Here is a 24,966-nt window from a genome sequence, read left to right on the forward strand (position 1 = left end):
GCTTCACTTGCAATACTATCTACTCCTTAGCAAATTAGAAAATGTTCAGACTATTCCTTATGTACTTCTTAATATCATAACAATTCTTATGTAATCCACCTTGAACCACAAGGTAATGGCGGAATAGAAATCACTAATGTAATGTAAACTGACTGCCTTAAAATCTGGTCGATTGACATCTTTTTTAATAAAGTCTGGGACCCTTTTATCACTTGGATGGAACTTTTAGAAAGAGTATTTCTTGGATTGTATACTTCCCCCTTTTTTTTGGGGGGGCGAGGTTCAGTGGGCTTTCTTCTTCGTTATTCGGGGAAGAGGATCTTTGTATGGGGGGGATGGCGGCAGAGTTTGTTTCTTATGGATTTATGGATCAATAGTGGCTCTAACCTCCCATTTCCTGTTTTTCTGCATTGTTATTGTCTTCAAAATCTTTCAATAAAGAACTTAAAAAAGAAAAAAAGAAAACAAACCCAAAAATTAAAAAAAATTCAGATCAGATCAGAAACACATCTAAGCAACTTGCTTGCAGAAGAAAAACTGAGGGGACAGGAGCAGCCTACTGGGGAGGAGGTGGAGTTGAAAGATGAGTGCAATCATTCTGCAAGCAACATGCAGGTTCAGATGCATAATCCTAGCATTTGGGACTACTAGACACATTGCACTAGAAATATATCATTTAAAATCTAAAGATCCTGGTTTATATAAGAACATAAGAAGTTGCCTCCTCTGGGTCAGACCAGAGGTCCATCGCGTCCAGAGGTCCACTCCCGCGGCAGCCCGTCAGGTCCATGACCTGTAAGGTGATCCTTATCTAAAACCCTTTATTCCCCTTTATGCTTCTATCTATATCCTTTCATAATCCTATCTCTACCTCTATCTGTATCCCTCAATCCCCATATCCTTCAGGAATTTATCCAATCCTTCTTTAAAACACCGTAGTGTACTCTGTCCTATCACAACCTCCGGAAGCGCATTCCAGGTGCCCACCACCCTCTGAGTGAAAAAGAACTTCCTAGCATTGGTTCTTTTTTTTTTTTACACACCACTAAAATTCTTTCCCTGACTGCACCAATAGACAGGAGAGATGGCTTTGAAATATAATCAACTCATGTTTGGAGCAAGAGTTTAGCCACAGAGAAAAGCTGCCTGTTGCAAAATCGAATAAACTGTTGTACCAGGGCTGCTCAATTCCGGTCCTCAAGATCTACAGGCAGGCCAGGCTTTCAGGATATCCACAATGAATATACATGAGAGAGATTTGCCTGCACTGCCTTCTTGGTATGCAAATCTCTCTCTTGCATGTTCATTGTGGATATCCTGAAAATCTGACCTGCCTGTAGATCTCGAGGACCAGAATTGAGCAACCCTGTTTTAGACTGAGACCTTTCTCTATTTCCTAGCTGCTACCATGGAGGGTTTTATTATTGAACAAATGGCTAACTGAGCAAAGTTTTCTCTGTAAACAAATATAGTGAAATGCGCTCACCGGATAAACATGTCATGAGTCCTAGGGCAAGCATCGCCCCAGCCAGCACAGTGAGGCGATTATAACGCATTGCCATAATAGCAGCAATGAAGAAGGTCTTATCCCCCAATTCCGAAACAATGATGACAGATATTGCAGCCACAAAGGCATGGATAAATCCCAGATTATCCTTTGCAATGGATTCCACATATTCAGAAAGTACTGGAGAAAGCTGTGTGGGCGTTTTCTGTACCTGGTTAAAAACAAAACAAAACAATTAGTAACAGTAATGACAGTTCTGGAACCGTACCCATAATATCCATAATCGTTTTATAGCTCTCTGAGCAAAAAGAGCACAAAAAAGGAAGATAAATGATCCAGTGAAAGGCAGACATAAAGCAGATGTGTTTAAAGAGTAAACACAATAGTGATATGATTGTCCTTATGAAGTATAGCTTTGCCTTCGGAAATATTTTGGAACAGAATATGAATAAGAGGTGGCACTTTTGTGATCATCAGCTCAGAGCCTTGAGCCTGTGTTCTAATATGTAAACATAAAAAAAGGGATTATGTACTTACCCTGGTAAGTTCTTTTCCAGTAGACAGGCAAAACATTCTATATAAGTGGAGTGTATCCCAATGGCCACAAGCCATATGCAGAAGGAATCCACTCCATATTTTTTCTGTGACTCTGCTCTACTTCACTGTGCTCTCTGGCTTCACCTTCAGTTAGTACCCAAGCACCGAGAGCCACCTCACAAAACAGGAAGTAGAGACATCCATGGCAATCAAGTCCATAAACAGTTCTGCTCAAGAATTAATATGCGAACATTAACTGCAAACAGCCAACAAATGCATCAAAGGAGCTCAGAAATGACCCCCCTGCATAAAACAGGAACATATATACAGATTCTTCCCAGCCCATGGGCTGACTGACATCCAAGAATCAACTTGGAGAGGTATAAACAGACTGAGACAGTAGGCAGGTGCCGGAAGGACTGAGCGGGAATCTAGGATGTCTCACTTATCTACTGAAAAACAGCTTACAAGGATAAATACATAATCTCTTTTTCCAGTAGGTGAGACATTCTAGACAAGTGGGACATACAAAACCAGTTCTATAAAGCTAGAGTGGGCTGACTGCACTGACCATCAAGACTGAAGACCCTGAAGACTCTATAGAATTTGGCAAAAGTGTGCAGAGTGGACCAAGTAGCTGCCTTACAGATCTCCTCAAGGGAGAATGCTTTAGCCTCAGCCCATGAGGAGCTCACGCTTCAGGTAGAATGTGCTTTAACAGACACAGGAGACTGTTTACCACATAGAATGTAGGCTAATGAAATGACCTTACGTATCCACCTAGAAATAGTGACCTTGGAAACAGCAGCACCCCGCTTAGTAGAATGAGTCAGCACAAAAAGATGGTCGGAGACGAAAGTCATTAATGACCTCCAGTTAACGTAAAAGAACTCTTCGGACATCCAATTTCTGCAAAATGCGGCTTGCGGCTTAGAACCTATAGGCTGAAAAACAAGCAAATGCACTTCCTGATTAACATGGAAGACCGACATCACCTTCAGTAGAAACGAAGAAATCGTGTGGACAGAGATCCTAGTCCCAGAGATCCTCAAGAAAGGCTAACTACAAGATAGAGCCTGGCGTTCAGAGACACATCTCGCTGAGGTAATGGTGACCAGAAAAACTGCCTTCAGTGTCAGGTCCCAAGAGAGAAGCATCTTTCAGAGGCTCAAAAGGAGCCTTGGTGAGGCCAGAGAAAAACCAAGTTAAGGTCTCACAAAGGGAATGGTGGTTTCATACAAAAAGCGCCCTTCAGAAATCTGGCCACGTCAGGGTGAGACACCAGGGAAGGACTACAGTCCTGAGTTCTGAAACATGAGAGCCCAGTGACTTGGACCTGCAGAGAAGCCATAGTAAGCCCTTTATCAAGGCCCACCTGAAAAAAAAGCAAGCACCATGGAAATAGGAGTGGAATACAGCTCCACACTGAATGGGACGATTGCAGTGAGCTCCCCAGCCCCGAAGACTGGCATCGGTCTTCACCAAGCCATTGCTGGATTCAGAGCATCCAGCGAGCAGAAATAGTGTACGCTGACATTTTAGCCAGTACCCGCATAAGATCATATAAAGCATCAACAACATAATCACCCCCAGCCAAAAGGAGTTGAGGAGAAGGATCAACAGCCTCACTCTCCAGGGTGCGCAGCCGAGACAGACAGGTGTGTGTGACAAAGGATGCCATCGAAGCAGCCTCTATGCCAAAAGCAGCTATATCAAAAAGCCTCTGGAGAACTACATCCACATGGTGGTCCTGCATATCTTTAAGTACCACACTAACTTCGCTGGGAAGAGAGATACGTTTAGTCACCTGTGCAACCAAAGAACCCACTCAAGGCAGGCCCAGAAGCTGCTGGCACTCCTGTGCCAGAGGGTACAAACAAGACATGGCCCTCTATCCACTGAGTTCTCTATCTTCGCTTACGCGGATGATATTCAACTTACCCACCCTGTTGATTTGGACAACCCTGCAGATATCTCGTCTATTAATTTGAAACTGGAACCAATAAGCCATTGGTTAAGCACAAATATGCTAGCCCTCAACATCAGCAAAACCAAAGTAATGATTTTCCCAGTCAAGGAAGGTCTTACTCTTCCCTGCCCCATAACAATAAAATCAGTTTCTCTTCAGATAGTCACCTCTATTAAACTTCTCGGTGTTACTTTCGACGGAAAACTCTTGTTCCATGAACAAATACGCTCAGTAGTTAAGAAATGTTTCTATCATCTTCGAATGATTAGATCTCTTGCCACCCTATTAGATCAATCTTCATTAAATATTCTTATTCATTCGCTCATTATTTCATGCTTAGATTACAGTAATGCACTATACAAAGGAATCACTAAGAAATAAAACGTCTTCAAATTATTCAAAATACTTCCATTAAAATTATTTCAAAAGCACTTAAATACAATCACGTCACACCTCTTTTTTTAATTCTTTATTAATTTTCAAAACTACAACAGTGCAATACAACCAATGCAACTCACAGTAATACAATAAAAGCACATTCATCTTTCTCATGTTCATAATCATCCTTCCCCCCCACCCATCCACCCAATTATCATTCCGTATAACACAAACATATATTATCATAAATATCCTATCTATTCTGAATAATGATATCTTCACACCCATCCCAATTATAAATATTCAAAAATCAATTTGACATAAAGAATCCCTCTCCCCCCTGCCCTGGATATGTACCATAGTAAAGCACAAACTGATTCACAGTCAACAATTACAATGAGGTAACATAAGATGCCAATGGGCCCACCGATTAATTTAAATATATTACCATGTCCTAAATTTTCAGCATTTATTCTTTCAAATCTATAACTAGAGCAAAGACTTGCTCACCAGAATGAAAAATTTAAACGATCAGATTTCTTCAAATTTCGGGTGATCATCTGGATGGCTATTCCAGTCATTAAGGATAAGACGACCTCTATATTGATCTAAAGAGGGTTTAACATGTAATATTGTACCACAAATGACTGCCCCATAAGTTAAAGGAATTGATGATTCCAAAATATTATTAATTTTATCCCATATTGACCTCCAGAAGCTAAGTATCAATTAACAATAGAACAACAGATGATCTAGTGTCCCAATGTCTACACCTCTTTTGATCAATGCTCACTGGCTTTCTATTGATCATCGAATTTTTTATAAAATAATGTTACCGACTTAAGAAACCATAACTTCCAGCTAACCTAATTTTATTAACAGGCTACCCCCCCACACACCCCCATCGTACATTACGTTCATCTAATCAAAACTTGCTATCTATCCCCTCTTTAAGATACATTAACACTATGCGCACTAGCATTTTTCTGTTACGGCCCCTACCATCTGGAATTCAGCGCCAAATTATATAAGAGAAATTACATCCCTTGATAAATTTAAAAGTAACTTGAAGGCCTTTCTTTTTAAAGATACATTCGGTGTATAATAGTCCTTCTGAGGACGGTAAAGGAAATCTGTTCCTTGCCATTTTTTAATCATTTTAGCTTATTTTACATTATTCTAGACTATTTATATTTTGTTCCCCTTCCTTTTGTTTTGGTCCCTCTCTCCCTCTTTCACTTTGTGCAAATTGTATTTCTGCCCTTCTCCATCTTGTATCGATGTTGATGTTTGTCAGTGCGTATGATTGTTTGTAGCATTATTTGTAATTTGTTTTTAACGTACGTTCTTATTATACTTTGTTTTTATATTATGTAAAACCGCTTTGAATTTTAATACGGCAGTATATCAAATTTTTAAATAAACCTGAAACCCTCGCTATCTTAAGAGCATCTTCCAGAGAGTCATATTGCTCTGAAATTAAAATGCTTATATCTGGGTGTGCATACCACAAAGCCATGAGGAAGAAGTGGATGGAGCTGGCTGAGTGACCAAATTCAACTCCTGCAAAGACTCAGGAAATAAGATCCAGCAAAGTCGCAGACTTAAACAAGTGCAGAACCATGGGATCGTCTCCTGGTTCTAAAGCTCTAGAGGGCTCCGAAGAGCCAGAATACAGACCTTGGTCACCGTCCCGGGGAGTGCTGTGCCAGAGAATAAGGATCATAAGGATCACCCTGATCAGGATCAGGCAGCGCTGGAACAGCGGCTGACTTAGAAGACGTGCCCATAGAAGCAATGCTGCTGAGAGAATTATCTGAGGCAGAGCGGTCTATGCAGGGGCGAGAATGCCTGCTGTGAAATTCATTCCACAAATTTCATAAAGTCCGAGGAGGCCTCCAGCTTCTGGGACACAGTCACCCTTAGATGACAATCTTGTGTTTCTTAGGCTGCACTTTGTGCATGGAACTATCAGCTGTGCCAAGCCCTGAAAACAAAGAAGGTCACCCCACTGGGCTACCTGAGAATTTAGTCACCTGCTTAATAAGGGAGGGGGCAAACTTTGCGCTGCCACCACTCCCAGCTGCGCCATGTGGCATAAGGACGCTCCTGAGGTGCAAGAAGCATGCAATCCTGGCAAGAATTCACACTAGGAGAGCCCAAAAACTCCATCCCAACAAGTTTTGAGGCAACAAATGCAGTTTTGGAGAAGCAGGAAGCCTGTGAAAAAAAAAAAGAAGATTGCTAAAAATCCAAGATGGCCACCACTAAGAAATTCACACCAAAATTGCAATATTCTTCACAGTCAGCAAACTCTAAAAACAACAATTTTAGGATTTTTCAGGTGGAGGAAACAGAGGGGACATGCAGAAACCTTCAAAACTTGGAAATTTAGGCACCTTCCCCCAAATCCTCGCAGACTGACAGCCTTTACTCACTTTGACCCATGTTGGGAATGTGCTGAACCCTGCCTCAGCTCTCTTACAGTAGCTGGAATCGGAGAATCACTGCCTCATGGGAATGTCATCAACGCTGATCTTTCGGCTGCTAAAAGGATGCTAGAGTGCATAGGAAGAGGTATGGCCAGTAGGAAAAAGGAGGCATTGATGCCCCTGTATATAAGACTGGTGAGACCTCATTTAGAATATTGTGTACAATTCTGGAAACCACACCTTCAAAATATATAAAAAGTATGAAGTTGGTCCAAAGGAAGGCTACTAAAATGGTGCGTGGTCTTCGTAATAAAGCATATGAAGACAGACTTAAAGATCTCAATCTGTATACTTTAGAAGAAAGGCAGGAGAAGGGAGATATGATATAGATGTTTAAATTCAAAATGTGTATAAGAATGTTTAGTCAAGGGGGCGGAGCCTGCTAAGCGACATGAACGAACGCATGGAATGATTGCTCCTCCACACCCGCACCGATTTCCTGATTTTTGCGCGTTCCAGCCATATTTTACAACGCCTCTCTGCTTTCCCTGTAGCAGGCTCCATTAACTCATGTCGCCGCCGAAAAACTCCAAAGGCGACTCTACCCCTACTCAGCCTCTGAGCGGTAAGCGGCCAAAGACAGAATCGCTGGAAAAAATGGCGCCACTCGACATTATGATTCGAGAAATGCGCTCTTTCAAATCAGTGATGCAGGAACAAGTTGAGGCAACTAAAATGGTGCGTGAGGAGCTAGAATCACTCAACTCTCAGTTCGTAGATGCTAGACATCGCCTTGACGTTTTAAAAGAGCAAACAGCTACGCTACAAGCTAAATCTCTCCTCATGGACAAGCATGAAAAACTGATAATTACCCTCCAATGGGATCTTGAGGATATCGCCAATCGCAGTCGCCGGAATAACTTACGAATTATCTGGATACCTGAATCGTCTGAGGGATCCGACATGATTGCCTTCCTCACCTCTCTCCTCCCGAAAATATTGGGCCTCACCTTCACAACCCCGCTCGCAATAGAGCGTGCTCACCGGGTCCCGTCTCATCTGACTGCACATCAAGCCACTGCCAGGCCAATTGTCGCGAAGGTATTGCGGTTCCCTCATGTGCTGCAAATCATGAATGCTACCAAATCACATCAGCAGCTTCTCTACCAAGGCAAAAAGCTTTACATCGTTCCTGATCTTGCGAAGTCCACTGCATCAAAACAGAAATTATTTCTCTCTCACCGTCAAGACCTTAAAGACATTGGAGCTAAATATGGTCTTATGTATCCGGCTTGTATGAAAGTCACATACAACAATCGCACCACCTCATATACTGAACCGGAGGACCTCAAAGAATTCATCTTTTCTGTAAAGAACGCTATGACCTGAACATCAGATGTCATTTTCCTTTTCCAGGCTAGAACGGAAATGTTTAACTTCTTGAAATGGTGTGGAGCTGTTTTCTGTCACTCCTGCCATCTCTCACTCTCTCTTGCAGGAGCACCCATAAACTGTTCTGTTTACACACATCTAGCATGTGTTTGTCTCATATTTCCATGCTATGTGTTTCTTGTATTTTCTTATCTTCCCTGTCTCTCCTTTTCTCTCTCTCTACTCTGAAGACTGGGTATTTTTGGAACGGTATTGTTTGGTATTCTTTCTATCTGCATATACTTGTTTGCATATTCTCTTCTACTGATTATGGCTGATTTACACATATTGTCATTCAATGTTAATGAGCTAAATCACCCCATCAAAAGGAAAAAAATTTCTAATTACATCAATTCCAAACATCCTGATGTGGTTTTCCTTCAGGAAACCCATCTTCCCTTTGCTGCTTCATTTAAATTCTCCATTAACGGTTACTCCTCTTCTATCTCGTCCCCTGCTTCCAACAGAAAGAAAAATGGTGTAACCATACTTTTTCATAAAAACCTCCCCATAACTATTCTGGCACAGAGGACTGATGCGGAGGGAAGATGGTGTTTGGCACATGTTGTGTTACACTCAGTGGAATATGTATTCTTAAATATTTATGCCCCTGTTTTGGACCACCCAGATTTATTTCGTGAACTGCAGGCCATCCTTATTGAATTTAATTCTTATCCCTTGATTATAGGAGGAGACTTCAACCAAATACAAGATTATTGTTTAGATCGCTATTCCTCTTGTAAGCCCTCTCAATCTAAATCTTATCAAGAGTTGATCAACCTCAAAACAAATTTTTCCTTACAATACCCCTGGAGATTATTACATCCGAAAGGCAAGGAGTTCTCTCACTTCTCTCCACCCCACCAGACTTACACCAGAATTGATTACTTTCTGATCTCCTCCCAACTCGTTCACGCCCTCTCCTCTGCACTTTTGCACCCAATAACTTTGACTGATCATGCAGCTTTCTCCCTACATCTAACCTTACAGTCTTCCAATTCCAGATCCCCGGCGTGGAGGTTGAATAATCATTTGCTATTAGATTCCGATATAGTTGACAAAATAAAATCCTTCACCTCAGAGTTTTTTGCTATTAACTCCAAAGATCCCGAAATTTGTCCCTCCACCATTTGGGAAGCATACAAGGCCTCCCTCAGAGGTGAATTTATTAAACTCTCCGCATGGAAAAATAAAATCTTATTGCAGAAAGAAAAAGATTTAGAAGCCCATATTAAACAACTTGAATCACACACATGTCGGGACACTCTTACGACCCTTCTATTTACCAACAATTATTGAAATTGAAATATGAATATAATTGTCTCTCTTCTTCCAGAGCTAGGAAAGATTTGTTTGTGCTGGCTTCTGGACATTATATAGGAGATAACACTATGGGTAAGCCCCTCGCCAGATATCTTAACACAAAAAAGGCAAAAACCAATATCTCCTCTATTCACACCGCGTCAGACCAAACGGTTACTTCCACAGATGCAATCTTAAAACAATTTGAATCATTCTATACTAATCTTTATTCTTCAGAACTTCCTCCACAAACACCCAATTTCCATGATTTCCTGGACACCATTGATCACCCTAAACTGGATGAAGCAACCAAACTTAGTTTAGACTCTCCTATCACGTCTTCCGAAATTCTCACTGCACTATCCCTCCTAGCCAAGAACAAAACTCCCGGCCCTGATGGATTTACTAACGAATTATTTGGCCCCTCCTTAGCTCCTTACATGCTAAATTACTACAACTTCATTCATCTCACTCCGGAGAAGCAATATAATTTTGCTGAGGCTACAATAATAGTTTTTCCAAAGCCCAACAGAGATCCCACATTGGTTAAGAACTACAGACCCATATCCCTTCTAAATTTAATTATAAAATCATGGCCAAAATTCTCTCCGTTCGTCTAAATACAGTTATAGCCACCTTGATTCACAAAGATCAGGTTGGATTCATAAAAGGCCGTTACATCGGTGATAACCTGCGCCTTTTTCATCATATCAAAGCTCATGTCAAACATCTCTCCGAACCGGTGGTTGGATTGGCCATTGACGCGGAAAAAGCATTCAACCGCGTGGAGTGGCCTTTTCTCCTCCAGGTTCTTCAATGGTTCAACTTTGGCGAATATTTCACTGACTGGATAAATCTATCTAAGACTGGATAAATAATAATCTATCTAAGAAATTCTATTTGCACAGAGGCACTCGACACTCTCACCCTTGTTGTTTAACTTAGCTTTAGAACCACTGTTGATTGCCATCCGTCAAAGCTCCCTTATCGACGGTATTTCCACCTCTAGTAGGCAAATTAAAATTGCTGCTTATGCAGATGATATACTTCTTTTCATTCGTAATCCGATCCATTCCTTCCCCGTGCTTATTAATATTATCAATGAGTACTCCTTGCTTTCCAGATATTCTGTTAACTGGGAAAAATCAGAACTTTTCCCTCTTAATGACCTTATCTCACAATCTGATTTAGATTCCTTTCCATTTCATTGGTCACATACTGCTGTCAAATACTTGGGAATTTTGGTCCATAAAGACCCCTCCCTTGTCATGGATCTAAATCTTTCCAAAGTTAAACTCATTGTCAATAAGGCTATATCTAACTGGTCCCCAATGTTTCTTTCATGGTGGGGCAGAATAGCATCAGTTAAAATGACCTTAGCCCCCAAACTAAATTATATTCTATCCATGCTCCCCTCTAGAATTAATAAATCCCTTTTTCACTGGATTAATCGCAAACTCTCCTCTTTTATTTGGAACAATAAAAGACCTCGTATAGCTTTCTCCAAATTGAATGCTTCCAAGGAAAATGGCGGCATGAACCTTCCTGACTTTCAGTTTTACTCCATGGCTTCTTTGGCAAAATATGGTACCTGTTGGATTAGACCTCAGCCTCCAAATGATCTCCCTCTCTGGCTGGAAATGGAAACACATATTTGTCAACCATGTCCCTTGTTAGCCCTCTGTACTATGAATATTCCCCGTCGCTTGAAATGCTATCCTTTACTGGGTGTGACACAACATGCTATACGATATTTGGATGATCTAGCGGAATTCTCCTCTTTTGACTGCCATACTATGTCTCTCTGGAATAACCCAAAACTTACACATAACGGCAAACCTTTTTGCTGGAAATACTGGCAAAATGCTGGCTTCTGGATGGTTGGTCAACTTCTCCATAATAATTTGATCATCCCTTTTTCTACCTTCTGCTCTCTTAACCCTCTGTTCAAACCTCACTACTCTCAATGGAACTTACTTACCTCAGCTATTGTCTCTCTCAATCTGCAAGCTGTTTCCTCTTCTTCTCCTCACACTCTATACCAGTGGAGCGACAAAGCCCTTTCTTGTGGAGGAGCTGTATCCTTGTTTTACAAACTTCTTCGGGATCATCGTTATATGCTCTCCTCTTCAGACTTACAACAGTGGTCCTCCATGCTCACTATTTTGATTTCATCTGTTGACTGGATGACTCTATGGACCAAAACCAATCGACCGCTCCTCTCATCCAGAGTCTCCCAATCCTTGTATTTCCTCATGTGGCAAGCTGTCTGGACTCCTCATCATAAGTGGAAGGCGAAACTGAGACCGGATCCTAATTGCTGGCATTGTATGGACCTGATGGGCCGCCGCGGGTGCAGACTGCTGGGCGTGATGGACCTCTGGTCTGACCCAGTGGAGGAAACTTCTTATGTTCTTATATCTGCCGAAAGAACTTTGGATCATATGTTATTTCATTGCACCGCATTCCAATCTTTCTGGTCTCGTATCTGGAAAACTATAAAGGCTATTACCTTATGTCCTCACGATCTCCATTTTGACATGATTATCTTGCGCTCACAATATCCCCATTTTGCTCACTCGATCTGTCCTCCTAAGCTGATTGACACGATGTTTGCCTTGGCCCTTATGCACATTCTTAAAAACTGGAAATCAGCCTCTCTTCTGGATTACACTTTTTGGTGGAACTCACTCTGTCTTTATCATCGATACGAACAATTTGCTTCTGAGAAATTGCATATATCAAGACTATCGAGACTCGCTACCTCGACCTCCACTCTAAAATCTCCTTGGCAATATTTGGACACCTTTATGCAATCTCAATCTCATTCTCTTCCTTGACTGTTCCGACTTCTGTTGACTATTTACTCATAGCCTTCATTTCTCTTCCTTTCTCTTTTCTTCTTTTCTTTCACCCTTTATTGATGCTGGGTTATTTGCATAAATTTTTTATATTTATTATCTTCCAGATGCATATGTTTAGTTTCTTTGCATCTCCTTATTACATTTTGCATCTTATTCGCATCACTTTTTGTATTTTCAAAAATTCAATAAAAATTTTGAACTAAAAAAAAAAAAAAGAAACACAATGTATCAGATACGTGGCCCATTTCTAAAAATAGTAGTTTTAATGCGTCACAAAAACAATTATGCAATTGGATACTTAATAAATGTTTGCAAAATAACAAAAAAAAAAAAAAAAAAGAATGTTTAGTCAAGTGGTGGGTTACCCCCTGAAAAACCATTTATATGAGAAACCATTTATAGGAGAAAAGATGTTTAAATACCTATGTGGCGTAAATGTGCATGAGTTGAGTCTCTTTTATTTGTACAGAAGCTCTGGAATGAGAAGGCATAGGATGAAGTTAAGAGGAGATAGGCTCTGGAATAGTTTCAACCTGTGATAGGATATGTAATGCTACTGCAGGAAACAAACCCTTAACGCTCCCATTTTCTAAATGTTTATAATTCACTCTGCCAACCCTTCAAGAAATTAAGAGATGCCTTAATTCAATAAACACCAAAGGAACCAGTCATGAAGTTATTCCTCCTTTTCTCCTGAAGCGATTTTTCCCAATTTTTGGCCCATGTATACTAGACCTGGTCAAATCTAGCTTAGCTTCTGGACCAATATTGGAGAAAGCTACTCCGCCACCTTTTTGACTATCTCTTTCTTTTCTAAAAAGATTATATCCTGGTATGTTTGTGTCCCATCCAATTCAGATAGAAATGGTTTTTGTGGCAGCGGGTGCAAGATGGGAAGATTAAGACTTTTCAAATCTTAAGGGGGGGAGGAGTTTGATCTTCCTGATATCAGATCTGCCCATGGTTACATTTGCAATATGCACTGCAACATTTCAAATTGTGCATTACAACTTTAGCAGACTAATGGCGGTTACCAGCTGTATTTGAAAAGTTCATTGGGGGAGTGGAATAGTGTCAGCTATTTGTGTTGCTAGACTCAAACCAGAAGAAAGATTTGTGTGGCTACTCAGAAGTTTGGGGCATTTGAGTTGCAGGATACACTGCTAGATCAGCAATAGCAGGGGTTTTTGGCTACACGGTACACGATCAAAAATATCAGCATGTATAACTTAGATACTGATTGCTGTGGACTCCTATTAAACAAAAAATAAATGCAGACTAAGCGATGGAGATCATTGCTGGTCCACACAAGTAAGAGGGCAACAGGCATTTTACTTCACCTTATTTACGAGTGCCTTGGGAATTGTTAGATACTTATATGGTTACTGTTTGGGGGGTGGATTATTGAAAGTTGAAGGTGTTTTTTGTTTGTTCTGTATGTACTTAATAAAAGATTTATTTTGAAGATTAAACATCTAACTTTGCACAGCAGGACAATCCAATTTTGCCTAATCTTCTTGGCAGAATAGTCCTTCAAGTTGTTTACAGATATTCTGTGGACTGCAGTCTTTCAAGCAATGCCACAGATTTTTTTAAAAGACTCTCATCCCCACTGCTTCAAAGCAAACCTATAACATGATGCTGCCATCAGATTTCTTGAGAGAACTCTCTTTCCAGGCAGCCAAAATGAATGCCTGGTTTGGCAAAATCATGCGCATGCAGGAGTCTCGTCCTATTTTTTTTAGTAAACTATTAGAGACACAATTATTTGACAAATTTGTAACCCAAGCTTCCTAATTGCTTTATAAATATAAAATATATTGTGTACATTCTAGAAATTGATGTATCTTTTTGAACTGTATATTCGCTAGATGTTCAGCCTTACCTGCTACCACCTAGAACCATTTGTGGTCTGACGGTATATAAGAATAAATTATTATTATTATGCTTTAACCATAAGCATATTGTTAGCAGGGGGATGTGCTGTTTAACATCACGCATTGTTTACACTGAACCCAGAAAGATTTCATGTATTAATTGTATACCCCTTTTAATATAACCAGGGTTTTAAAGTTCCGCTTTGGCCTTATTGGATCACAAAGCATTCACCCACATGCATGGAGAGCCCACTAATTCATTCTTTGCAGTGGCTTTCTTCACAAGCATGGCCTATATGTTATCTTGATGTTATTAATCAGTTTATTTGTTCTCATCTCAGCCAAAGACCACTGTAGCTTTTTGCTCAGCAACTGAGTTTGGACTGACAATCTGTTCAAGCCAGTATTTTGGTGGTGCCATTCTGTTGCCAATTTTCAAATAATGGACTTGGCACTATCCTTGAGGATATTCAAAACGTTTAAGACTTCCCTTAATATGCATCTTTGAATAAATTTCAGCAACTCTTTGTTGAGAATGTTTAGACCTTTTCTTCAAATTCATTTAAAAGCTGTTTCTGCTGTAGAAGGTAAAATAATTCTTCATCCAAGCGTTTTCAAATTACCTCAACTACTGTGCTTAGACATAGATGGGCTTTGAAAGATTATGCATGAGATCTATTAGCATACAATGAAAGCAGTGCATGCAAATAGATCTCATGAATATTCATTGGGGAAATCCTGAAAACCCGACTGGATTGCGGCCCTCGAGGAGGGACTTTGAGACCCCTGATCTAAACCCTAAGTGGCTTACAATAAAAGCATTGTGCACTTTATGAACAATATGTGCACATACAGCTCTCAATTGTTTCAATTTTACCCTTTATTTGGCATTGTTGCTCATGGTTCTTATGGGAAATCTGCATCTCCAAATGCTTGTTACTTGGCATTGTTGCTCTCGTTCAACATGTTACATAAAGCAGCTGTTTCACCATCTGCCAATTAAAGGGTCAAGAAAGTATTTTTGTATTATGCTATTTACTGGTAATTGTGGTTGAAAAATAAGCTGTGAATCTAGGATTACTCCCCAAACTAAAGTGAGACAATTCCATCAAGAGTCAGAGACTGGAGAGGACTGGAATGAAACTACCTAACAGAAGACAAACTAAGCATAGAAGCTCCAGTTAAAAGGGAATAACCTCAAGGCTCAGAACTGGCCATGCAAGACTCTTTGGAGAGCAAATAGCCTGGAACTGAATTCATAACCCCTACTGCTTCCTGAACAGCTACAGCCAATGTGGAACAAGCTGCTGCTTAAATACAGTCTGCTGTTTTGAGAATCATTTATTCTGATAAATATCAAAATTTGCTCATTTACACAACCCTGGAAGAGACAAAAAAATTTTTAAAAAACCAAGCACCGAACCACATTTTTGAAGATTGCTGTGAGTCAGGTTTTCAGGATATCCCTGATCAATATGCATGAGTAAGATTTGCATATAGTGGAGGTTAGGCATGCAGATCTCTCTTATCTCTTGAAAATCTGGCATGTTGGTAGCCCTCAAAGAGAGTAAATACCAAGGGCATTCATTTATCTGTTAGACATAACCTGGAGCACCATCAGTGCTAGTAACCCAGGAAGTGAATCCAAGGTCCCAGAAGATTTCTTAACAGGAATGAAGGTGGGTGGAGAAATGACCCTATATCAGAGACATACTTACAAATTCCTCAGAAAAACTAAATGTTCTTCTACATAACACTAATCAGCCTGTCCAGTTACACACAAGAAAAACATACCAATGAACTCACGTTTACAGATAAAATGCAGAAAATAGCTCAGAGGGCTATTAAATTACATGGTACAGACGGCTGCAAATTGTATTGAAATGTATTCCTTCACAATGCAAAGACAGAAGCATACAATGCAAAGAAAGGAATAATGGACTTTAAAATTTCCACCAAATCAAAGATAGCATAGATGGTTTTGAGAACAGAATTTGTCAATTTTTCATAATAAACTGATAATTTTTTCTTCTTTTACAAGCAGAAGGAAGCTCCTAGAAGTTTGACAGATGGGAAGTAACAAACATACATTTCTTTTTTTTTTTTTGTAATTCTTTATTTAAAATAAGAAACACTCACAAAAACCGTATAACAAGCCAGAAAAATAATACAGAATACCCCCCCAATACCCCACAAAGAATACCCCACTTAGTGAACCCCCCTCCCCCCCCAACAGGCTATAAGCCACAAACCCAAATCCCCCAACAATTTCACAATCCTCATTACAACCAAGGCAAAAAAGTTATATGTAAATTAGAACCATGGTAGAACAGACAAAATCCCCAAATAAAACCAATAACCAGCCAATCAGCCCTGATCAGACCCCCCCTGACCAAACCCTCCACTGCTCCAAACAGCCAAATATTGCTGCCATGTCCGTGTCAACAAGGCCAAAATCTTGTAGAGTTCACACACCCATCCCAATTTGTCCCTCATCATAATTAAGGTAGGTGTAGTGGGGCTTTAACCAATAGTGAGCCACAATCAACCTCACTGCTGTAAACGCCAACTGGGCCAATTTATCTTGAGTATCATCAACTCCCCCCACTTGTATCCCCAATACCGCTAATTCCACCCGCTCCGCTAAGGGTATCTGAAGTAATGCCCCCACATACCCAAACACCTGCCCCCCCAAAAGCTCCACCACATATGAATAAACTTTCCCCTCTGCCCACACCCCCTCCAACAGGTGACAGAGCTGGTGGCAGACATTTTACTCAAAATAACTGGGGTCATATACCACTTTACCAGCAGTTTAAAAGCAATTTCCACCAAAACAGGCGCTACTGCCAGATGGTGCATCCGATATGCGATTCTCTCCCATTCATCCTCAAATAATAATAATAATAACAATAACAGTTTATATACCGCAATACCATTAAGTTCTATGCGGTTTACAATAGATTAAGCGAGGTACAAATTGATTGAATTTAAGAGGGGAGAAGAGGAGAGTTAATAGGACCGGAAATGCATTGTTGAGGAGAAAGAGATTAATAGGCAGAGGAATCACTATGGAGGAGAAAGAAGATGAGTGGGTCAGTTGTCTAGATACTTTAGGAACAGTTGAGTTTTTAGACATACCGCTATACCAGAACACCCTCCCCAAATCCTCTTCCCAGGCCAGTAAGTACGAGGGTTTCCTTCCCCCATCCCAATGCACCCATATACAACCTCGTTTTACTGGGCCCCTAACAGCTGTTCAAACTCAGACCGCTTATATGTAGTAGGATCCACCTGATGAAACTTGACAAGATAATTTTTTACTTGCAAATAGGGAAAAAAGATCCCTAGATTCCAGCTGGTAAAGAGACTGAAACACAGGGAAAGTTCAAATAGCTTCTCCCTTCAAGAATTTACCAACGTACTGCAACCCTTTCTTCTCCCGCCTCTTAAATATCTCCCCCCCCCACCCCTCCCTGCCCGGAACAAAATCAGAAGCATACCTCAGAGGAAGATGATGCACTCCTTTACCTTACCCAACTTTTTGTGCATCCCCTTTCCAAATCCGCAAGGTCCACCTAGTGAACGGATTATCTATGGCCATAAAATCCTTTTTCCCCAGTTTCCCCCACATCATAGACCCTAGGGACCTCTCCCCAAAGTAACTGTTCAACAAACCCTGTTCAACCTGCACCCACAACTTCTTTGGAGAAGCATGCCATTCAACCCCAGCCCGTAACTGCACCGCATGATAATAATGCTCCAAATGAGGGATACCCAAACCCCCCTCCGCCTTAAACTTAAACATTGCAAACCATGCCACTCGGGGTCACATACTGCCCCACACAAATAGCAACAATCTCCTATGCCATCGCTGAAAAATATGTTTAGGTATTTCAATAGGCAATACCTGAAAAAAGTACAGAAATTTAGGAAAATCATCATCCAGACTACTTCCATGTGTCCAAAGAAACGTATAATTTATCCCATCTATCCATATCCCTAGACAGTGCCACTACCAAGGAAACATAATTAAGTTGGAACAACGATTGCTAATCCACCCTCAATTGGATACTGAGATAGAGAATAGGCCCCTTAACCCACCAGAAAGGAACAGCGCTCTTTATTCCCAGAATATCCGTCTCAGGAACTGAGATATTCAAGATCTCTGTCTTAGGGTAGCCTTGAATCCAGACAACACCCCATATTCCGACATCAAATCCTGAAAAGTTGTAAGCGAGCACTCCGACCCTTCCACAATAGCTAAGATATCATCAGCAAACAGGGATAATTTGTGTTCACAGCCCTGAATACGCACCCCCGTATTCTGACAGCCTAATCTTTTGAGCAAGTGGTTCCATCACCAAAGCAAAGAGCAGAGGCGATAGAGGGCAGCCCTGCTTCGCCCCTCTCCGAAGTTCAAACAGAGAGGAGTATACCCTATTAATTTTAACTCATGCCATCGGTGTATTATACAAAGACAGTATCCAAGAGATAAAACGTGACCTCAGCCCCATAAGTCAAAGTACCGCTGCCATAAACTGCCAATCCATGCTGTCAAAAGCCTTTTTAGCATCAACCGCCACAGCTACCCAAGAGGCCCCATTGCACCTGGCCTACCACACCAAATTCAAGACCTTACGAATCCCATCAGCTACTTGCCTCCCCACCTATAAACTCCACCTGATCAGGACGGCTAAGCTCAGGCATATGTACGGATAATCTATCTGTCAACACATGAGCCATGATTTTAATGTCTATCCCCAGCAGTGAAATCGGTCTATAGATCCTATACTGGGAACTATCCTTCTCAGGTTTAAGAAAACTTATACCCACTAATTGCATAAAGAAAGGCAGTTGTGCCCCATCCCTCAGATTATTATAGACCCGCACCAATAGTGGAGCCACCAGGGTTGAAAGCTTCTTATAAAATAAACCCATCCAACCCTGGGGACTTCCCCAATTTAAGCTGTCTAATCGCATTTTGCACCTCCTCCAGAGAAATATCAGTATCCAACCCCTGCACCTCATCCTCCATCAAGGATGCCAAGCCCAAGTCCGCTAGATATTTCCCAATGGCCTCCTCAGACCCCTGACTCTCAGGCGTATAAAGTTCTTGATAGAATTCCTGAAAACGCTTTGAATGGCCTCCTCAGCTGTCAGCATCGCACCCCGTGGGATCTTTAATAGCCATGATGTTTGATTGTGTTTAAGTCTAAGGCGGTGCGCTAACAATTTACCAGCCCGATTTCCAGACTCAAAGAACCTTAAGCGAAGTCTCTCAAGGTTAAATGTAATCACCTCATCTTCTAATTTCCCCAACTCCTCCCTAACTTCCTGAATCCTAAACTTAATTGACGCCCCCCTTATGTTGATCAACTAATTGTCAAAGGGACACCCTCAGGGCTTACTCCTTCTGAAGATTGGTCTTTTTCTTATGAATAGCCAATGAAATAAGCTCTCCCCAAAGAACAGCTTTCAAACTCTCCCAAATCATTACTGGAGAGTACTAATAGATATTATTATGCTCCAGGAAGTCTAAAATAACCTGCTGAACCTTGTGTACTATCAAAGGATCCTGTAACAATCTCCAATAGCGGGCACCAACACTCGGGACTCCCCAACTCACATCCATCCAAATCGGAGCTTGAACAGTTCTTTGGCCAAATCTTCATCCAAAAATAGACCCTGCTTGGAATTAGGAGAATAGAGATTCACTAAAGTTACCAATTCCCCATTAACCTGCCCCACCCAGATAACCCAACGCCCCCCCCCCCCATCCCTCCATTCTTGCTCAGGTATGATCTGGAGATGCTGAGCAAACAGGATACCCACCCCAGCACTTTTCTGTTCTTTCTTATTAGAAGCCCAAATTCTATGTGGATATTCTCTATATTGTATCAATTTCTCCCCAGATTTCACAAAATGTGTCTCTTGAACAAAACTGATATCAATCCGCAATCTCTTCAACTCCTTTAATAGCAGTTGACATTTGCGGAGCATATTAAGACCTTTAACATTAAAGCTACCCACCCTTACTTTATCCCCTCCCCCTGTGTCATTGACAAACAAACCCACAACAGTCCCCCTCTCCTTCCCAATCCAATGCCACTCATTAAGAATCCTGCCGTTACCTACCTCTACCCCATCCCCACCCCCCACTCCCACATTCTCCTCATCCCCTCCATGACTTCATGTAACCCCACCAAATCCCATTGCCCCCTCCTCCTTCCTCCTCCAGTTTCACCACACAATCACCACATGCACTCCCCCCAATACCAGAAACCCATCACATCCAACCTCAGACACACTGAAAAAATATTAACCCAAAGGTACATTTCACTGCAGTGTCCCAATATGGCCAAAAACAGCCAGGCAAGGAACCTCCGCCAATCTCTCTCCACTCCTCCTCAGGTATTCATGCAATCTGCCTTCACGATTTCCCGACCTCCAGACCCCTGCCGCCGGGAACGCACTGCACTCTCTCTCCATCGAAACCTCTCCATTTTCTTAGCCATTGGCTTCCCCAGGGTGGGGGTCTTCCGCGCTCAGCATCCCTTCTTTATGCAACAACGTTCCTGCCTCCGCTACAGTAGTAACTCTCTTGTGGGCTCCATTAATAATAATGAACCCAAAGGGAAAGAGTCACCGATACCTCAGGTTGTTCTGTTTCAGGATCGTCACTATCGGGCAAAAGTCCCGTCTCCGCTGCAAAGTAATCGCCGACAAGTCCTGAAATACTTCCACCTTGTGTGTCTTCCACTCAAAAGTACCCAATTCTCTGGCTTTTCTCACCATCTTATCCTTGTCGGCAAAATTATGCAGGTAGGCAATGATATCTCTGGGGTACTCTAACTTTTTGGGCTCGGTCCACTGTCAGCACAAAGTTATTGTCCTGAGTTTCCCCCTCCGATGAAAAGATTGCACTGAAGATCTCCTGCACCACCCGCACAGAGTCAGCATATTCTGAGGTGTCCAGCACTCCGCGAATGCAGCATCATTTCTGCGTGACCGGTCTTCCACATAAGCATAGCAATCCTGCCAGTCCTTTTGGGCCGTCTCAAATGCCCCACTTAGCTCCTGAACAACATCTTCCTGCTCACTGATGCGGCGCTCAGTGTCCTCCACCCTCCCCATGAGGTCTGTCAGGTCCTGCTTAATTTCCTTCACAGCGTCTTTGATATTTCTCTTCACCGCCATCACCTCATGCTTAATGTCGCATGCCACTGCTGGAGGTCCACTTTGGTGACCGCTGCAGTGGAGTCCATGTGTCGCAGTCTTGGAGAGGCGCCCCGCTCCAACTCCTCTTCCGACCCGCTCTCTCCTGAGTCAGGCACAAACGCGTTGGATGCCCCGCGCACATGGCACAGGCTACATTTGTCCTCCACTTTATCATGCAATCTCCCCTCCTAAAGTTCAGACAGAGACCAAAGAAAGATTTGGGGAAAAGGACAAGTGTGGATGACTACAAATGGAGAGAAAATACCTACACCAATAAGAATGCTCACTCAAGACAAGGTAAACTCTTAGTGAATCCTATGCCTAGAGAAGTGGAACACTTTTTTTTAGTTAAAGAGTTTGGACTAACCAAAATCTCCAATCCCACTCCATGTCATGGTCTTTATGGCCCACCCCATTCTACAAAAAGACTAAAAACAACCACAAATTTAGAACAGCTGTTAAATTGTAACCATCTAAAATAAAGAATGTAACCACCTTGTATTAGGTAGAGGGAAAGACTTCAAGAAAGCAGTTAAATTGTAACCATCTAATATAAAGGATGTAACCACCTCTATTAGGTAGAGAAAAAGACTATTCTACCATTCTACTACATATGCCTTAAACAAACGAGCCTAATTCAAGGCCCCCACATTATTTCTGACTATATAAAATGTAGTAACTCCTCCTATCGACTAAAGGAGGGAAGGTAGGAGGCAGACAGAGTAATAGTGACTCCTGTCCCCACCGCCCCCCAACCCCAACTCAATCTTTGTAGGAAACAGCTGTCTTCAGAGATACCAAGTCACACACATTTGACTACCCTCACGCTTTCACACGCCCAGCATCTCTCTTCACACGGGACCGGGGACTGACTGACTCCCTCCCGCAATAATCTAACTCTCCCTTCCATTCTCCTCCCCATCTGCGATCCGGTACCTCAATCTCAATCCTACCTCCAAACTCATGTCTGAGGTCGCCGGCCCCAATGATTTCCTTCTCCGGCGCCCCGCCCCTTACTGACGCCAGTTCTGTTCCGCTGCCACGTTCTGCCCCGCCGGAAGCAGGAAGTTGCGTTAGAGAAGGGATGTATATAGTTTAAGAATGGGCGGGAATTGTTGGCCTTAGTTGTTAAATATTTGATTCTTATCGCGCTAGGAGACGTAAATACCTCAGGCCAGTTTGGGTTGTCTGGGAGCTGCCTGGAGGAAATGCCCCAGACCCGTTCTTTGAAAAAGAATAATGTAAAGGGCGGATCCTATGGATCTCTATTAGCATAGAAATCCGTGTGTGTCCGTCGTTTACCCAGTCCCACCCGGAGTGCTTGCAGAGATTTGTACAGTACTCCCGATTTTGCCATCACACTACAGATCTTAACTGCAGAAACAGCGCTGGATCAGCCGAATCGGTCTACTTTGTGTGTGTGTGTGTGTGTGTGTGGGGGGGGGGGGGGGGGGGGGGTGATCGTACGCGGCCCTAGGTTCCCTCGTCCACAAAACTGAACTCTTATCACACTTTCCTCTAGCACAAAAAAAGCTGCTAAAGGATTTGCGGGGGAGAGCTCAGCTGGTTTCTCCCTACAGGGGCGTCTTGTGACCCTTTGCTGCTCGCCGCCATGTTGTCCGTGGTGGCCGGGTTCTGGCTGTTCCTGGCCGGAGCCTTCTTGGCCGCGCTGTTAGTGCATCTTAGCTCCGTTCTACCCAGCGGTCTCTTCCAGGAGTTCATCCGCTACGGCAAGACTGTACGGCGGCGGGGTCAGCTTCCGGCCACCAGGTGCTACTACCTGCCCAAAAGGTAAGGACATGGTGCGTTCCTGCCGCTATTCGCTCTTTACGGCCAAATGTAGAGTCGTTTAGAACTGAATTACCACTACCATGTCCTCATTATTGGGACCGAAACATGATTTTGCCGAGAGACGGAGTAAAGGCCGTCGCTAGGTGGTGGTTTGGAGAACTGAGGAGGACGAGCAACGTCACGCTTAGCTTCTAATCTAAACGCACCAGGATGCTTTATCATTATTTACAGTAGTGCTGCCGATTCGGGGAAAAAACATTTCGATTCCATTCGATTCAGCCTATTGAATTGGTTATTCGATTCGATTTTCCTGCCCAATTGGATGTTTTTTTTAAATATCCTGGTGGTTTATTTATATCCTCTTCACCCCCTTTGCCTTCTCCGAATCACACTGGGGCTGTGGTGTTAACAAAATAAACAAACAAAAAAGACTTTTCCTCTTTCTTAAATCCTAGCTCACGTTTGCGGTCTAACACCAGCTCTGGCAGGATACACGTTTCAAATCTGACATATTGTAATCACAAAATGGAAAAATAAAATTAGTTTTTCTACCTTTTGTTGTCTGGTCATTAGTCAAATCTTGTCGGTCCCAGGCATCTGGTTGTCTTCATGCCAGGGTCTCCTTCTTTCTTCTTTCTCCGTGCTAACCATCCATCTGCTATCTCTGGCCTCCCTTCCGGCATCTTTCTTTTTTTTTCGTCTCCATCCACAGATCCACCTTTTCTTAACTACCCTTTCATCCAGCATCTCTCCCTCCTTCCCACCACCCCAGGGTCCACCAGCTCTCCCTTTCTCTTCTCAACTACTCTCCTGTTCAGTATCTGTATCTCTCACCCACCCATCCCCCACACCATTCCTTGTGCCCAACTTCTCTCCCTTTCTGTTCCTTCCCTCCCTAAATCCCATTGTCCACCCATCTCTCTCTCTCCTCCTCTGTTTTTAGACCCATTATTTCTTCATCCCCTCCTTCCCCCAGTCCGGTATATGCATGTCTCTTTAACCCCCCCCCCCTTCCCTCCCTCCGTGTACTTCTACACTAAAATATTCTCTACTCCCAGATGGGCTCACAGTCTAAAACTATAATATGGATAAAATAGGGAGGAAGAATGAAATTAAATAAATTTAATTTAAAAAACAACCATCCCACTAAAATAAAATTGAAATAAAATAAGATAAGATAAGAAAAATAATTAAACCAAAACTGAATATATAGAAGAATTTTTTTTTAAAATCTAAATAGATAGAAACCTAGCAGAAAAATCAACTAAAATCAGGTCAATCCCTGATCAGTGCAAGGCTGCTGTCAGATGGAGGAATTTGTGCCCTTAAACGGCCATGGCACTCAAAAGACAGGCACCTTCCACATTTTAAAGTTATTGAAATCTTTCTTGGACTGCAGCTGTGGGTGTAGATGGCTAGCATGGGCAGTAGCAGGGCTGTAGGCGCCCCTTGAGTGCTGGCAATCGCAGGGTGTGGGCGAGGCCTCTCCGCGTTCATTGAAGCTGTGGTGGCTGCAACTGGGTGAGTGCCGGCGGCTGCAAGATGGGCTGGGGGAGCACTGGTGGCAGAGGCTGAGGTCCCAGAGGGCTCCACACCTGGACAGGCTGTAGTGGTAAGATGGCAATATGTCCTCAGGCTGCTGCTTGTGGAAGCAGAG

At 42.3% G+C, this 24,966-nt stretch overlaps 2 protein-coding genes across 3 annotated transcripts in view; one reads left to right on the top strand and one right to left on the bottom strand.

Annotated features, from left to right (window-relative positions):
* Positions 1-22,909, bottom strand: part of TMEM165 (transmembrane protein 165) — a 74,143-nt gene extending 51,234 nt beyond the window's left edge. The window contains exons 1-2 of one of the 2 annotated variants that reach the window (XR_004539523.1): positions 22,472-22,909; positions 1,487-1,718 (exon numbers count right to left, since the gene is read on the bottom strand). Coding sequence is in view for 1 of the 2 variants with exons in the window: in XM_033945257.1 (XP_033801148.1) it covers positions 1,487-1,718; positions 22,472-22,483 (244 nt within the window). In the remaining variant the exon portion in view is untranslated. The remainder of the gene's footprint in view (positions 1-1,486; positions 1,719-22,471) is intronic. The other variant, XM_033945257.1, reaches the window with a different exon arrangement.
* Positions 22,910-23,130: 221 nt separating this feature from the next.
* Positions 23,131-24,966, top strand: part of SRD5A3 (steroid 5 alpha-reductase 3) — a 44,966-nt gene continuing 43,130 nt past the window's right edge. The window contains 1 exon segment of the mRNA XM_033958869.1: positions 23,131-23,309. Within this exon segment, the coding sequence (XP_033814760.1) occupies positions 23,131-23,309 (179 nt within the window).

Source organism: Geotrypetes seraphini, chromosome 1 (genome assembly GCF_902459505.1).
Source record: "Geotrypetes seraphini chromosome 1, aGeoSer1.1, whole genome shotgun sequence".
NCBI lineage: Eukaryota > Metazoa > Chordata > Amphibia > Gymnophiona > Dermophiidae > Geotrypetes > Geotrypetes seraphini.